This window comes from Lissotriton vulgaris, chromosome 4_1 (assembly GCF_964263255.1).
Source record: "Lissotriton vulgaris chromosome 4_1, aLisVul1.2, whole genome shotgun sequence".
NCBI lineage: Eukaryota > Metazoa > Chordata > Amphibia > Caudata > Salamandridae > Lissotriton > Lissotriton vulgaris.
The window spans coordinates 583307080-583321257 of record NC_141691.1 but is presented as its reverse complement, the minus strand read 5'-3'; the positions used below and the strand labels follow the sequence as shown (position 1 = coordinate 583321257).

General features: G+C 42.8%; 1 protein-coding gene across 1 annotated transcript in view; it reads right to left on the bottom strand.

The window, feature by feature from the left end:
- FKBP9 (FKBP prolyl isomerase 9) overlaps positions 1-13115 on the bottom strand; it is a 181343-nt gene extending 168228 nt beyond the window's left edge. The window contains exon 1 of the mRNA XM_086964801.1: positions 12422-13115. Within this exon, the coding sequence (XP_086820927.1) occupies positions 12422-12648 (227 nt within the window). The 5' untranslated portion in view covers positions 12649-13115. The remainder of the gene's footprint in view (positions 1-12421) is intronic.
- Between the last annotated feature and the right edge of the window lie 1063 nt (positions 13116-14178).

The window sequence follows — 14178 nt, the reverse complement described above, 5'->3', positions numbered from 1 at the left end:
CCTTCGTGGATTCCAATGTAATTTGCTTTGTCTGCTCATTCGGCATTCCAGGTTTCCTTATGCATGTTGGGTCATTAGCTATTCCACCTATTCTTCTGCACATTTACAGCCAACCACAATCTGCGTCTACGCAATTGGCTTACGCTTATATCTACCGAGAATTATGAGAACACTGTGCACACCCGTCCCTTCCCTCCCTTATTCTCCCTTTTTTTATTCCTTGATTACTACATTTTATATTTGCAATTTATCATTTACGCATATGAGAATCATTCTTTTGTATTGTATTTGTCTAATTCTTTTGTTTGCATATTGTTTCAATAAAATCATTTTGAACTTAAAAAAAGAAAATAGGGAAGCAGACAGAGGAAGCTTCTGGTACATCAGGAATTTGACACCTCCTACCAACAAGTTTGCGGTATAAGTGGGAAGAACGTATGGAACAAAGATGTAAAGTGTCATCCTTTCCAGATCACAACGAGCTAAAAGCCAAGGAACTTGCATGACATGAATCATTGTCATATGTTGAGCTGTGGTACAAGTATGCTGAGGGCCTAACAAGATGAAAAACAATGTTTCATATTAACATACGGGCTGGGAATACGGAGAGGAGGGGTAAAGTAGTGTGATAAGCTATTACAGGGTTAGATTTAAAGGAGCAAGCAGTTGCTTTTCTCTTTTTAATGAAACTAAAATATATACACTATGGAATACTAAACCTGTATTTCAAATGTCATAAAGATCAGATTTTTTTCTAATTATTGGTATGTTTCCTAATTTAGAAACGCTACTTTAAAATGGTCAATGATCTTTTGACTGGGTGTGAGTGTTTAATTGATTCAGATGCGTTTATCACCACACCCTTTTGTACCGCTTTTGGCCGCCATAAGTGTGGCAGGGTATGCTCAGACGTGAGTCTCTTGCTCACTTTGCCACTGGATTCAAGCAAGCCGGCTGAAAACGGCTGGAATGCCAGAAACCGGTCCCCGGAAGCTTGTTTCCGGTCCAGGGAAGGCATGGCTTGGCAGTTCGGGTTGGACTGTTCCCATAAGGCACAGGGTCGGACTGATTTGCATATAGCCATTTCTGAACTGGGGTGGCAGAGTGGGCTAAAGAACGGTGATGGATTAAACCCAGATCTTTTGACTAGGTGTGAGTGTTTGATTGATTCAGATGCTCCGTCCATCACCACCCCCTTTTGTACCGTAAAGGTCGTTATGTCATTGTTGTGAATTCCGTAGCAGTACTGTCAATGAAAAGAGCTGAAATTACTAGATTGTTTAACGCTACGAAAGGATAGGGGTAACTGGAAAGTAATGTCCTTACAACACTGAGGCAACAAATGTACACATGCCAAAATCTACATTCTTAAGACAAATATGAACACACCAAAGCAAGAACTGTACTTTAAATCTCTCTTAACACTTGAACAGTGATTTGCGACTAACAATAATGTAAGGTGCAAAAACATTCACTCACAGAGCAGTGACTTGGAGTAGAAATTTGTATCCACGAACGAATTTGTGAGAATTTAGAATGCCAGCATCAAAGTACTCAAGCAGGCTAGCAACAAACAACAACCCAAGTGATATTATAACATATATGTTGAGGACTTCGCCTGTTTTCAGGAAGAACCGGAAATGTGCAGACATAGCTTGAAAAGCCTACTAGCCCGAACAGTAAAAAAAGATCAGAGGAAGTGTGGAGGAAAGAGCTCAGCAAAACAGTCACCAGGCCTGACCAAAGAAATTAGGGCCACTAGGAAGCAGGAGCACAAGGCAGCAGGTAAGTCACGGAAGCTCAATGTCTGATTGGCTACCGGCATCAGCAGTGCAGCAGCCCTCATCATGCTGAATATCGGATTCTGATCTTCTCAAGGACACTAGCGTTGGACTGGCTACGCTCCTCTCTCTCTCATGGAGTTCCCAGACTGTCTCTCTACCCCTTTATATCACAGCCACGCCTGCTGAACTGGAGAGTACCCCAGGGTTTCTCACTATCACCCACGTTTGTCAGCATCTAAAATTAGCCTCTGGCTCGGTTCTCTGGTCCCCACCACTACACTTTCTACTGACTCAACCTGCATATCAAATTTGAATCATCGTGGTGGGCAGCAACTTTTAACTACGAGTCCTCTCTTCTGCATTATCTAAGTGAGCGGAGAATGAAATAAAGGTTTATTTTCAATTGTTTGTGTGTCATAACTTTGCCTGGACCTACCACTTCTTTCTGGTGTCTGGGTTATTAAGTTTTGTTGCCTTTTCTTGTAACCCTAATCCTCCTGTTTTTCTGACTTAAATATTCACCATGGTTGAGCTGTTATATTTTATGTACTTATCAACTAACAAAATACTCTTCTTCCTGACAACACAGTTTGCTTGTTGTGGCACGGTAACATATGCAGAAACAAATGAAGGAGGCCCCCTTATCTGTCGCTTTCGGGACAGGGGAGAATAAATGAAAAGACAAGACAGTCCCACAGGTGACCCTGGTTGGGAGATAATATTTTGTAGGTGCCCAAAATTTTGTTTTTTACTAATACCAATCACACATTATTGTAACCAAATCTTATTATTAACTCTCTTAGGTTGTATAGCTGCCAACATTTAAATACAAAAAATTCAGGATTTATTTAATACTCATACTCTCCTTGATTTTTATCAAACTTAAAGAGGACAGGACATTGGATTTTAGAAAAATATAACAATGTATATTTGTTTCAGTGTTACAAGTTAATCGCAAAAAACACAAGTAATAAAAACAGTTTATACAATAACAGGTTTAAAAACATTTTAAAAAACCATTGGTGTACGTATCAAGCGAATAGTTCATACACAAAATCTTTGTGTATGAACTATTCGCTTGATACGTACACCAATGGTTTTTTTAAATGTTTTTAAACCTGTTATTGTATAAACTGTTTTTATTACTTGTGTTTTTTGCGATTAACTTGTGACACTGAAATAAATATACATTGTTATATTTTTCTAAAATCCAATGTCCTGTCCTCTTTAAGTTTTATAAAAATCAAGGAGAGTATGAGTATTAAATAAATCCTGAATTTTTTGTATTTAAATGTTGGCAGCTATACAACCTAAGAGAGTTATTAATAAGATTTGGTTACAATAATGTGTGAACGGTAACATATGCGCCAACAATGCATTTCCTGCTCTATTCTGGCACCTACCTTCTGTAACTCTCTATCATCCGTTGAAAGTAGTTTTGATCTTGATGCATTTTACCCACTGACCCCCTCTCCCTCCACCTTTGTATAACCTCCTAAATCTCCAACTTGCATGATTGTAGATGGAAAGGAAGTCACAGCCTATGTGAAAAGACGTCAGCCTGCCCATTGTTTGAATGAACCAAAACTGAAAGAAAATAAATGCGATATGCTATGCAGACCAAGGTACGCAAATTACTACATAGCTACGTTTTAGAACTGGCATTTTTATTGTTAGAACATTGGAATGTGGCACACTCCATTGAAGACAATGGAGTGCTCAGAGCTTCTACAGGCCGATAAAGCCCCTCAAAGCAACATTTCAATGTTTTCACAAAGGCCTCTCGGAGCTCGAGGGGATTTAAATCCCCTCTGGCTTTGAGAGGCCTTGGTTTAATGTTAGAACATTCTGCCCTCTAGTGGCAGAATGTTCTAATAGCCTTATAGCCCTTCCTAGCTGGGCTATACCAGCTATTAAAGTTCTGCTCCCTTGTTGAAGGCCCAAGCCGGCAATGTCTCTAATGGGGACTTACTGAAAAATGTCTTTGTACCATGTGACAGTTCGACGCAACCAAAGACCCCAGCACCTTTTAGAGAAAAAAAAAAGTTTTTTTCCTAGATCAAAACACATAACTTTAAAAGTCCTGGTAAAGGCTTAATAAAGCTGCCAACCAAAGACTTTCCTTGCCACACCTTTTAGCTGTCCATGCTCACAGAGAACAAATATCTGAGTGGGCTGTGCTCAATGTTACATCCTCGGCATGTTAGTGCCCTTGTCTTCTCACACAGTGGCAGGCAGCGGAAGGTGTTGTAGTCTTCTCCTGCAGCTACGTAAAGAAATAAGGATGCAGGAGATCCAGCTTGGTTGCGATCTGAAGTACATCATTACAAAACCTTAAACATGTTTGTCTTCCAGAGGATCAGACCGAAGAGTTTTTTTAATTGCCTACGAGCGTCTGAGTTGAGCGGGACCGTCTAATATTACAACAAAACTGGTCCACAAAACTTCCAGTGCTAAGGCACTATTGCAGGTTTACTACATAAAAAAACAAGTTATTTATTTTATTAAGGTGAGGAGGGCATAACTATTGCATAGGTTAAAAAATAATTGGGATTTATAATTCCAATAGCTCCAAATCCAACAAATGTGAGACCTATTGCAATTCCAATGCTTGTTGGTTATGTTTGCAGTTTGGGCCTGCCTTAATGTCAGATGAAAATGTCAGTACTGTGGTGTCTCTAGAAGATCATAAGCATAACTTCATATGACTTAGCAAGAAGTCTGTATGTTGGGAGAGAGACACTGACTGCTTAAAAACAAAAGAAAATAACATACCTAAAGTCAAAAAGGAACCCTAACTCACACCCATTCATAACAGTAATCACAAAGCTGTGTTAATGGGCTGCACCCATCATACAGATTACATCTGAATCCCATTTTAGGAAGGCCTTAAAAACCTGGATCTTTAACGCCTCGGATCTGATTCCCTGTCTGCCTTTATCGTTTGCAGTTATCTGAATAGTTTACCTTTCCGGGTTCCGCACAGTGCCAAGATGCTCCTTGGAGTGAAAGTTGCACTATATAAATGTTGCTTAACATTACATGCGCCGGTAGGGATTCTTGGGAGCCAAGTAGAAGTGAGGCGTGGATTAAAACAGAAGTACTAATTTATGTGCAAAGGCAAGAGATTTTGGTTGATAGCATTACTTTACGTCACATAGATGGATGCAGCTAGTCTGCTCCGTACAGTTTGTAGGGAAAGGAAAGACGGGTGGGTGCAGGTCGGACTGGGACAGAAAGTAAGCCTGGGCACCAGAATAAGTGCCCCCCCCCCCCCCCCCCCCCCCCCCCCCATTAGCAGAAACAGACAGCTAAAACAGTGGCCCTCATTTGCAAATTGGAGCGGTTTAGAACTTGTAAAGACATGCTTAACCGCTGTTTTGCATGGTATGCATAAACAGGTGCATTTGTACTTGCTACAGGCAATGTTTGTGGTAATATCATGGAAATCAACAAAAAAAAGTCTCACACGACAATAAAACAGGCCCACAAATAGCCAAAAACCTGGCCCACACACTGTCCTTATAGACAAGCCCATCAGGCACCTCTAGATTGCTCAAAAGGCCCGTCCGACTCTGGGTAGATCTGCATCAACCCCGGGGTTTTAAAATATAAATGTCAATGCACAGAACTTTCCACGAGATGAGGTTCTGCACTCGGAAATTATGAGAGCGACAAAATGTAGTTCTGGAGAAAGTGAGATGAGAGGTGATGGAGAAAGTTTATCTCCTTCACCTCTCAAAATGTAAAGACACAAAAAATACACCCTTTTGTGCACTAATAGTGTTTAATGATGATACTGTGATACCTTAAAACAGCAGATTATAATTAAGTGCGACCATTCCACCTCCCTCGTGTGTGTGGCCACAGAAGCACGAAAAATAATGTTTTACGAGGTCTTGCTTCTAGGGGGGAATGTAACCTCAAGAATGTCTCGCAGCTCTGCGGGGCTTAAGTTGTGAAACGCATTCCACAGACAGAAAAGGGGGAATCCAAAGACGTGGACAATTCCATAAATTGCAACGAAATTGGAGTAGCACGATTCATGCCTCTACTTGCTCTGAATTCGGACAAGAAGCCCCTTCAGGCGCCTGAACATCTTCATTGGAGATACTGTGCTCCTTCAAACATAAGTCGAGCAGAAATGCTACTTTTGTTACATTTCTTCATGGAAGTAAACTGAGCATTGTGTTTGAAGGACTTGGAAATAACAATACATGTAGATGATGCAGGAAGGTTGAATCAGTCCCAAGGAAGATAGGTAGAAGGATTCAGATGCATAAAGCAGCACAGGCCGTGAATGCAAGACTGTAGCCTATGTGTTCATACTTTCCGCTGACATTAGACAGATGAGGAGGCAAACATTCAAGCACTGTGAGAGAATGGGCTTTAAAGAATGAATTTAACATGTGACTCCTATTTATGAATGTTTGCAATACGAGAAACAGCCATAAAGAACACAAAGCACTTGCTCAATCCCAAACACTTGCGCAGCACAGATAGCCCTTTCCCGTACATGAAAGTGTGCGATACTCGCCCTCTACTTAGATAAGAAACACATCCTAGTTCGAGAAGAGGCCGGATGGCTATGTACCTGTCCACTCCCAAGAAAACGAAGGCTGAGGAATACTCACATGTGCCAAATCGAGTCACGGAAGGCTTATCAAGCACCTACACAAATCTTAAATATGCAAAAGACTCTTAAATTGTCTTACCTGCTTTGGGCGATCGATCAAACGGAATACTGTTTCGGCAAGTGTCTATATATCTGCGTTTTCCAGAGGCACTAGTCCATGAAGGTTGAGGAGTCTGCTAAAAGTGCAAAACGAATGCTGTGTATTACAAACCTAAGCAAGTATGGTGAGTGGGGTGATTCCTGTTCTTTTCCAGAATGGAATCATTGGGTGGATAATAGACATTCCTTTTCAGAGGCAAACTGGACCATATTTTAACTCGGTCCTTAGTCCATTTAACAGGCTTAATCAGGTGGCCTAGGTCCAACGGGATATGACTGAAGATCAGCTATTGGTGTATAAAGAACACACCCACTAGCAGTAAATCCTCATGCAGGTCTAAGTCACTAAATGGTGAGAACACCCTCAAAGGCCTGGTTTGCCCTTTCACCTTGAGACTGCTTTAATATAAATTGGACTCTGGTGCTGTCTGCAGTCAGCAGTGGCATAACATAAGCCCCTGCAGCCTCCGTGGTGCAGGGGGGAGGGGGCAAGCTCCAGGGAGCCCCCTCAGCAAAAGTGGTAGGTCAGGAAGAGGGGCACCCATGTACTTTGCAGGGGGGCCCCCCTCGAGTTTCGTTATGCCACTGCCAGACAGCTTGGGCACTCAAGGAAAGTTTTGTAGGTGAACAGACTAGACTCAACCTGGCCTCCTCTCCCAGCCTGAGGTGTTTTAAAAGTCTAAAAGAGAGGTCTTGTTTGATAGGCCTGCTAGGAGAGCAGATGGACTGCAACAATATTGATTACAGTTGTAATAAAACCAAGCTTTGGTTTGTGGAGAGCAGTGATTGTTAGATAGGGTCTTAGGTGTTTAACTACCAACACATAGCTCAAAAGACAACACACTATGTTACTATGCAATGTTTGACCCACTTTTTCAAATACTGCTCCAACCCTTAAACACACCTGCAGAGTCAGATTCACTTGCTATGCTTCTTTAGTTTAATACGAGGATGATATTAAAACATTTTACAGCTGCTTTTAATCTCTAGTACATTTCCAGAAGTAATGAGGTAGCGGCAGGGGACAGGTGATCAAAGTGGAGACCCCTTTGAGTCCATGAAACTTTCGGAGTCCCACTTCTGAAGCTTTTATGCTATTGTTAGGCTGTTGCAGTGAAATCTGCCTGCTAGATAGAATACTACGTTTTGTAGAAGACACAGTGTACTAGGTACACGGACACACTTTTAAATAAGGTTACAACCAGTGGATGTATACCTTTGTTTGTTTGAACTCCACTAGCCTTTGCACGATTGTTCACTAACAACTAATGTTCGGAAATGGAATCACTCCACTTTATTCACAAGGACAATATTTACCGCTGATATAGAACAAATTGCATGGTCTCCTGTTGCTTGTCTAACCTCAGAAAGATTAATTTCTGGGACACCTATGCCTAAATACATATTTATCTCTATTTATATGGTGAATATATGATGAATGAATGAAACAATTTTGTAAAGCACGCAAGTACCCTAAGGTGTCTTAGCGCTATAGGCAGAACATTAGACCCCAGTCTGATATTGAAATGTCATAGATTATAACTGCGAAATTAATCAACATCTTCGGTAAATAGCCAAGTCTTCAGCTGCTTCCTAAAGTGCATCAAAGAAGGTTGACAAGACAGCTTAAAAGATAGTGAGTTCCAGCATTTCCCTACCCCTGTGGAAAAAGCCCTACCTCCTCATCTTACTTTATTTGATCTGGGAATGATGACACACCGTGGAATTTATATAGTGTTTGTATCCAAAGCACTTTTACCCCTCATATTCAGCAAAACGTTATTAAAAAATTGATGCAGCAGAAACACTAAGTTAAACGAAAGCAAGGTTAAACAAACGTAGTGAAAGAATATACTCCAGTCGAGGCCAAAACCAAGAACTGAGTTTTCAGATGTGGTTTAGACACACAAAGTTGCAGAGTCTCACTGACTCTGGTAGGTCATTACAATGTTGTGGGTTCCACGTAATAAGGGACCTGATATATAAATAAGCGCCAGGAGGTGAAAACAAATCAATAGTCTCTTAATGGCAGAACTTTAATGTCTGGTAGGCTGATAATTATGATGTAGATGGTAGAGATAAGGCAAAGGATCCAGAACACCTTTGAGGACAGTACACAAATAATGATATTGTAAACTAAATGCAACAGGTCCAACCAAAACGAGATAGAATGGATGAGGCTCAATAGGGTACGGGCAAAAGAATAAAGGATAGATTGCAATGGAAGGAGAGAATCCTGCAATAAGGCCTACATAAAGTGAACAAACATCATTTAAATGGGACATACAAAGATACTAAGTAAGAAAATTGAGGTCACAACAGAACATGGAAGAAAGGCCAGGTGTGGCCACAGATTACTCAGAAAATCTCTGCAGCTAAATCACAACCTACTGAGTTCCCTTACCTGCATAATTATTGCCCAAACATGCTTTGCAGTACAACAGTATTTTAAAATTGGTGAACATCACATTTGGATTACTTTCATTAATATGATGGTCGTATGATGGTCGAATTATTAAAATGTCTCCAACACTACCTGGAAAAAGAAAATTATCCAAGCTCAAACCTCAGTCTTTTCTCCTAACATGCTGCTATTCCTCACCCTGATGTTTGTTTTCCGACAGTAGCCTTTTGGGGGAGATGATTTGAAAGAAATTACATAGAAGCAATACCACTTAAACTTTGCCACCTACACACAGTGAATGATTATATGGTCTATGGCGCTAGCAATGCTTATCAGGAGAGTAATTGACATAAAGGAGGGGATATATGTGCATATCATCCATGGTTGGTGTGTTTAAATACCTCCACTGACCAACAGGAACCGTCTGACAACGTATCTTTCTGTGATGCAAGCAATGTGGTGAGATTATATGAGGCAGCATACAACTTGAAGCTGGAAGAAGAAAGGTGGAAAGCGATTTTGAATTAGCGAGATTTTACCTGTTGAAGAGAAATTGTTTTAATGGTCTATTGGCCAGGTAGGTATTGTGTGCAAGGGAGGAAGACCAAAAGAAGTCTATCTTTGTGTTAGAGCAAGCACACAGAAAGACTTCAGATCTATCTGAGTGGTATTTACCCTGCCTCTTCCCCACAGAGATGTAGTTAGGAGCAGACATGAGATATATGGCATAGGATAGTCATCCCTAGCATAAGAGAGACAATTCTTGCCATATGATAGGCATTCCTGGTATGTGAAAGTGATCAATTAGAATGCATAATAAAACCAGTCTGTATCTGTCTTACTGCATATTTGGGGATCACGTCTATTTGCTAAAAAATAGATACTGCTATTTCTGGACAAACAATTTTCCTTCATTAAAATAATAGGCTTTTGTGTGGCGGTACTGAGTTCACATATACAAAAGGGTATTTGAGAGCAAACATTTTATTTATTTTTAAATTGATAAGCCTGTGTGTGTTGGGGAAAAAATGATAGCATTTCAAAATATATATATAAAGTTGATATTTGACTGCTAATTAATGCTGAGATTATGAGACTTAAACCAGAGGGTACATATTATTTCTGTTATTTCATGATGTCTCTGATGGTCTTTCTTCATCTACATTGCTACAGCTTTTTATGGCATTTCCACAACTGGTGTCTAAGGAATGAGTCTAAAATGCACAACACATGACAAAGTTCACCAGTCAGCATGTGCTCCATTCACAGTGGTATTTCAACAAGCACCCCAGAAGTCAATAATATGCCAGAGTGATATTTCAGCAGGAACATGTTAACAATCAAGGGCCACCAACTCGGTGACAATTTCACGCATTTAAGAGGCTCTTAAGGGGCACTGCCGTGTTGACATGACAGGGGTCTGGAGCAGATGGACTGATGCTCTATCATTGACTCTTGTTGAGGGTGCCTGGAAGAGAGCGTTTGCCTAGGTTAGGGAGGTGACTAGTAATGCGTGGTTCAAACTTACAAAGTTTTATTACTAGCACCAAGCATATCCGACCGTGTAGTGTTTGCATAGAATCAATAGAGCTTGTTCGGATGTTTGCCATAGGAGCGGGTCTGCTGAAGCATCTTTTCTTCATTTCTCCACATGACGTGGGACTATAACAAATTACAGGGGTTCTGGAGAGAATTCATGAGGATCATCCGTGAGGTCACGCGGGTGCCTGTGGAGGCCTTCGTCGATCAGAGCCGACTTGGGGTGCTTCCGACACCTAAGTGTGGGGCCAAGATGAACCATTGGTTCAGGCTCTTGGGACTGGTGCTGGCTAAGTGACGGGTGGCCATCAATTGGATGCAACCCGCCACACTGACAATTAATAAGTGGATGGCGGAAATGCATGAGTGGGGTGTGGCGGAAGAGAGGCGGCTGCGAGCAGTGTGCACTGACGATCATACTGAACGGGATTTGGAAATATGGTAAGGCATGTTAGATGGTTTGTTGGAGGTAGATATGCCTGCCGATGCCCCCTTTGCTGCCTCTCAGGATCCGGAGCCAGAGTCATCCCCTGTGGAGGGTTAGAACGATGATTTGGAAGTTGGAAATGGATGAGTACTTTTAGCAGTGTGTGTCTAAGTGTGGCAGTGACAGCATGTTGGAGGCTGCTGTGGCCATTACCTTCCCCTACCTTGCTTTCATTTATTCCCCTTGCCACCTCTTGTATTTTGTTCTTCTCCATCCCTTCCCCTTTAGGGGGAGTGGATGGTAGTAGGGTCTTTAGTCTTGGTGAAGAGCTGCACCGGTCCCTTGCTGCTGCTGCTGTTGATTTATGTATCGTTTTTTTATGCTTCAGTTGTTTTATTTTACAATATTTCTTTTATATATTTGATAAATCGTTGTTGTCGCATTGATTATCACATGGGACCGATACGGTTCTGTTTTCTTACACATTATTTGTACTGTGCTACTGTTTTCTTTAACATTATTTACACTGTGCTATTGTGCCTTAAATGTGTGCAAACCACCATAAACAAATGTTTGTAAATAAACAATCAAGGGCCACCACTTTCCACATTCTCTGCGGATTCGATCCGTTGAGAATTTTAGGGCAGTCCCAGTTTGAGTTTCCAAACTAGTACGCCTTTCATTCATTCATCGACACGACTGGTCGGGTCCAGCGCCAGCGGGCAATCTGCATTTCCACACTGTAGTGTGGATGAGGTCTGACCACCAGCCTCAGAGATACCAAAACAATAACTATGCAAAATGAAAGCGTGAGTTGTACTCCTGCGAGCACCAAAAATAATAAAACTAGCCCATTTAAATACTAGGGGTAAATTGATGGGAGAGATTGCGAAAGAGGTCCTAGGAGTCTGGCTGTTGGGTGGGGTGTGTAAAAGTGAGTTTTTATTAGGTGTCCATGGAGGGGACGGTCTGCTTGGCCAGATGTGTTTCAAGATTTTAATGATTTCCAGAGCAACGGGTTTGTCCTTAAATGTCAGAACGAGTGTTTTCAACGTTCTATTTAGTTTGCTGCGCAGCTTGTAATCAATGAATAATTATCTGAGGACTCAATACAGTAAAGAAGCGCAGAGGGCAGAGATATTAGGGGGGAGCTCGTAATGTCGAAGCAAAAGTATCATTGAGGAGGTCCTGTTGGTTTTAACAGCTTCTACCTATAGCTGGGACGATTCTGTTGGAACGATTTATAAATCTAATCTGAGACTGAGTCCATACCCTTGGCACTGTGACGCAGTTCAGAAAGTCAGATTGTAAATACTTATTTATTTCAGGACTTTATACTGAATTAACAGAATAACTTCTAGGGATATTCGAGGCAATGTTCAGCATCATGGAACCTGTTAGACTAGCGAGGCTTCAGGAGTCCAGGGAGACCTGGACTGACGGGAAAGCATGTGAAATGCGAGATTACTTTTGTGACATCCAGGCACCTGGTGACCAGTCCTTTTCCGAGCCCGTCCGCCTTCCCTCCTCACCTGGAGTCGAACTTGCTGCCGTCCGGGAAGGTGCCGTGGTAGTGGTAGCGCACAAAGTCGCCGACTGCGACCTCGCGGGGGCAGAGGTCGGGCACGGAGCGGCGCTCCACATGCACGTCGTCCAGCGGCACAGGCGGCGCGTCGTTGCAGGCCACCAGGCTCATCAGCAGGCAGGCCGTCTGCAACCAGGCCAGGGCCTGCCACCAGCGCCGGCTGCTGCAGGACATGGCCTGGCGCAGAGTGACGGGGACTGGGGGCTGAGAGGAAAGCGAGCCGGAGGGGGGAGGGCAGTGCTGGGGAGAAGCTAGGAAGGCGAGTCAGAAGGGGAGCGCAGCCCCTGAGCTGAGAAAAGGATCAGCGGGGTAGTGGTGGGAAAGAAGGGCGCAGAGAAGCGTGAGGAAAGTAAGTAACTGAGAGGTAGGATACCGAAGAGAAAAGAGGCCCGGGGAAGTAGAGCTAGACAGGGAAGAGAAATAGAATGAGAGACAAGCACAGCCGTCAAAGCGGGATGCTGCAGCAGAAAAGCGGCTGCTATTTCAATATGCAGAAGGAGGTGACAGGGAAGCAGTGCAGAATGCCCGTACGAGAGGGCTTCTTTCCCCCGTGGCAAGGAAGAGCTGTGCCGGTGCGCTCTCGCTCTGTCTTTCAAGCAGTTTTGCAAACGTGGAAAACGAAAAAAAAGATGTCATCCCGATCCGCCCACCGCTAAAAAGCCGTAGCCCGCGGCAGTGAGAGGAGGAATCTCCCTCCCCCTGCTCATGTTACAGCTGGGACTGGGGAATGTTTAACACGCGCATCTCTTCTCAGCCTGTAAACGGTAGAGCCTGGGGTCTAAGTTGTTCAAAAGCAAGCCAGAGGTTAATTTTAGAAAAGCACCATCTCGTGTTAGCTAGCAAAATGTAGTCTAGGAAAATGTAGTCCTATCTTTGTGCCATTTTTTAAAGTACATCAAAGAAAAGAGACGGAAAGTAGCTCCGAAAGACTGCATGGAAAGTGCCCAGAATCCCCTTACGTGGCTGCAGTGTTGGCAAACTGCATCCTCTGTGCCCCGCCCAGCCCCGCCCCACCTCCCCACTCCTCTCATCGTGTGCAGTTCAGGAGAGAAATGGTTTGTAGAGAGGCAGATGTAACATCAATGTATCGCTACTCCACGACACTGCTACGAGAAGTATACACACGAAGACAATGAAACAGCCCCGCAGCTGCTGTCCACGTGTTTACATCTCAGAGCCCTCACATTTTGTGGACATGTGACTTCTTTATTCATCCCATACCTGGAACGGAAAATACAGATTGCATCTCCCGCTCTGTATTCTATCTGTAGTATTTTTCTCCGAACTGTAGCACTGTGTGGATCATAGTGTAACCCCCTCCATCCCTCTCACCCTAGGGTGACCAACTGGCATTGGTGCAAATTCAGGACGGTGAGTGTAAAAATTCAGGACAAAGGGTCAAAATTCAGGACACAAATTCAGGACAGGAGGTCAAAATTCAGGACAAAACTTCAGGACAATAGGTACGTTTTACAGACACATCAGAGGTCGCGCAATAGTATATAAGTAAGCCCAGCCATTTCCAAACATATTCAACCGTTTGCAAACCTATCCATCATGTATCCTTCCATCTATCATTTCACTCATCCATCCCTTCATCCATCCCCTCATCCATCATTTCACTCATCTCCATTATCCATCCATCTATCCATCCATCCATCCACCTTTTCACCCTGTCCATCTGTACACTTATCCATCCACTCT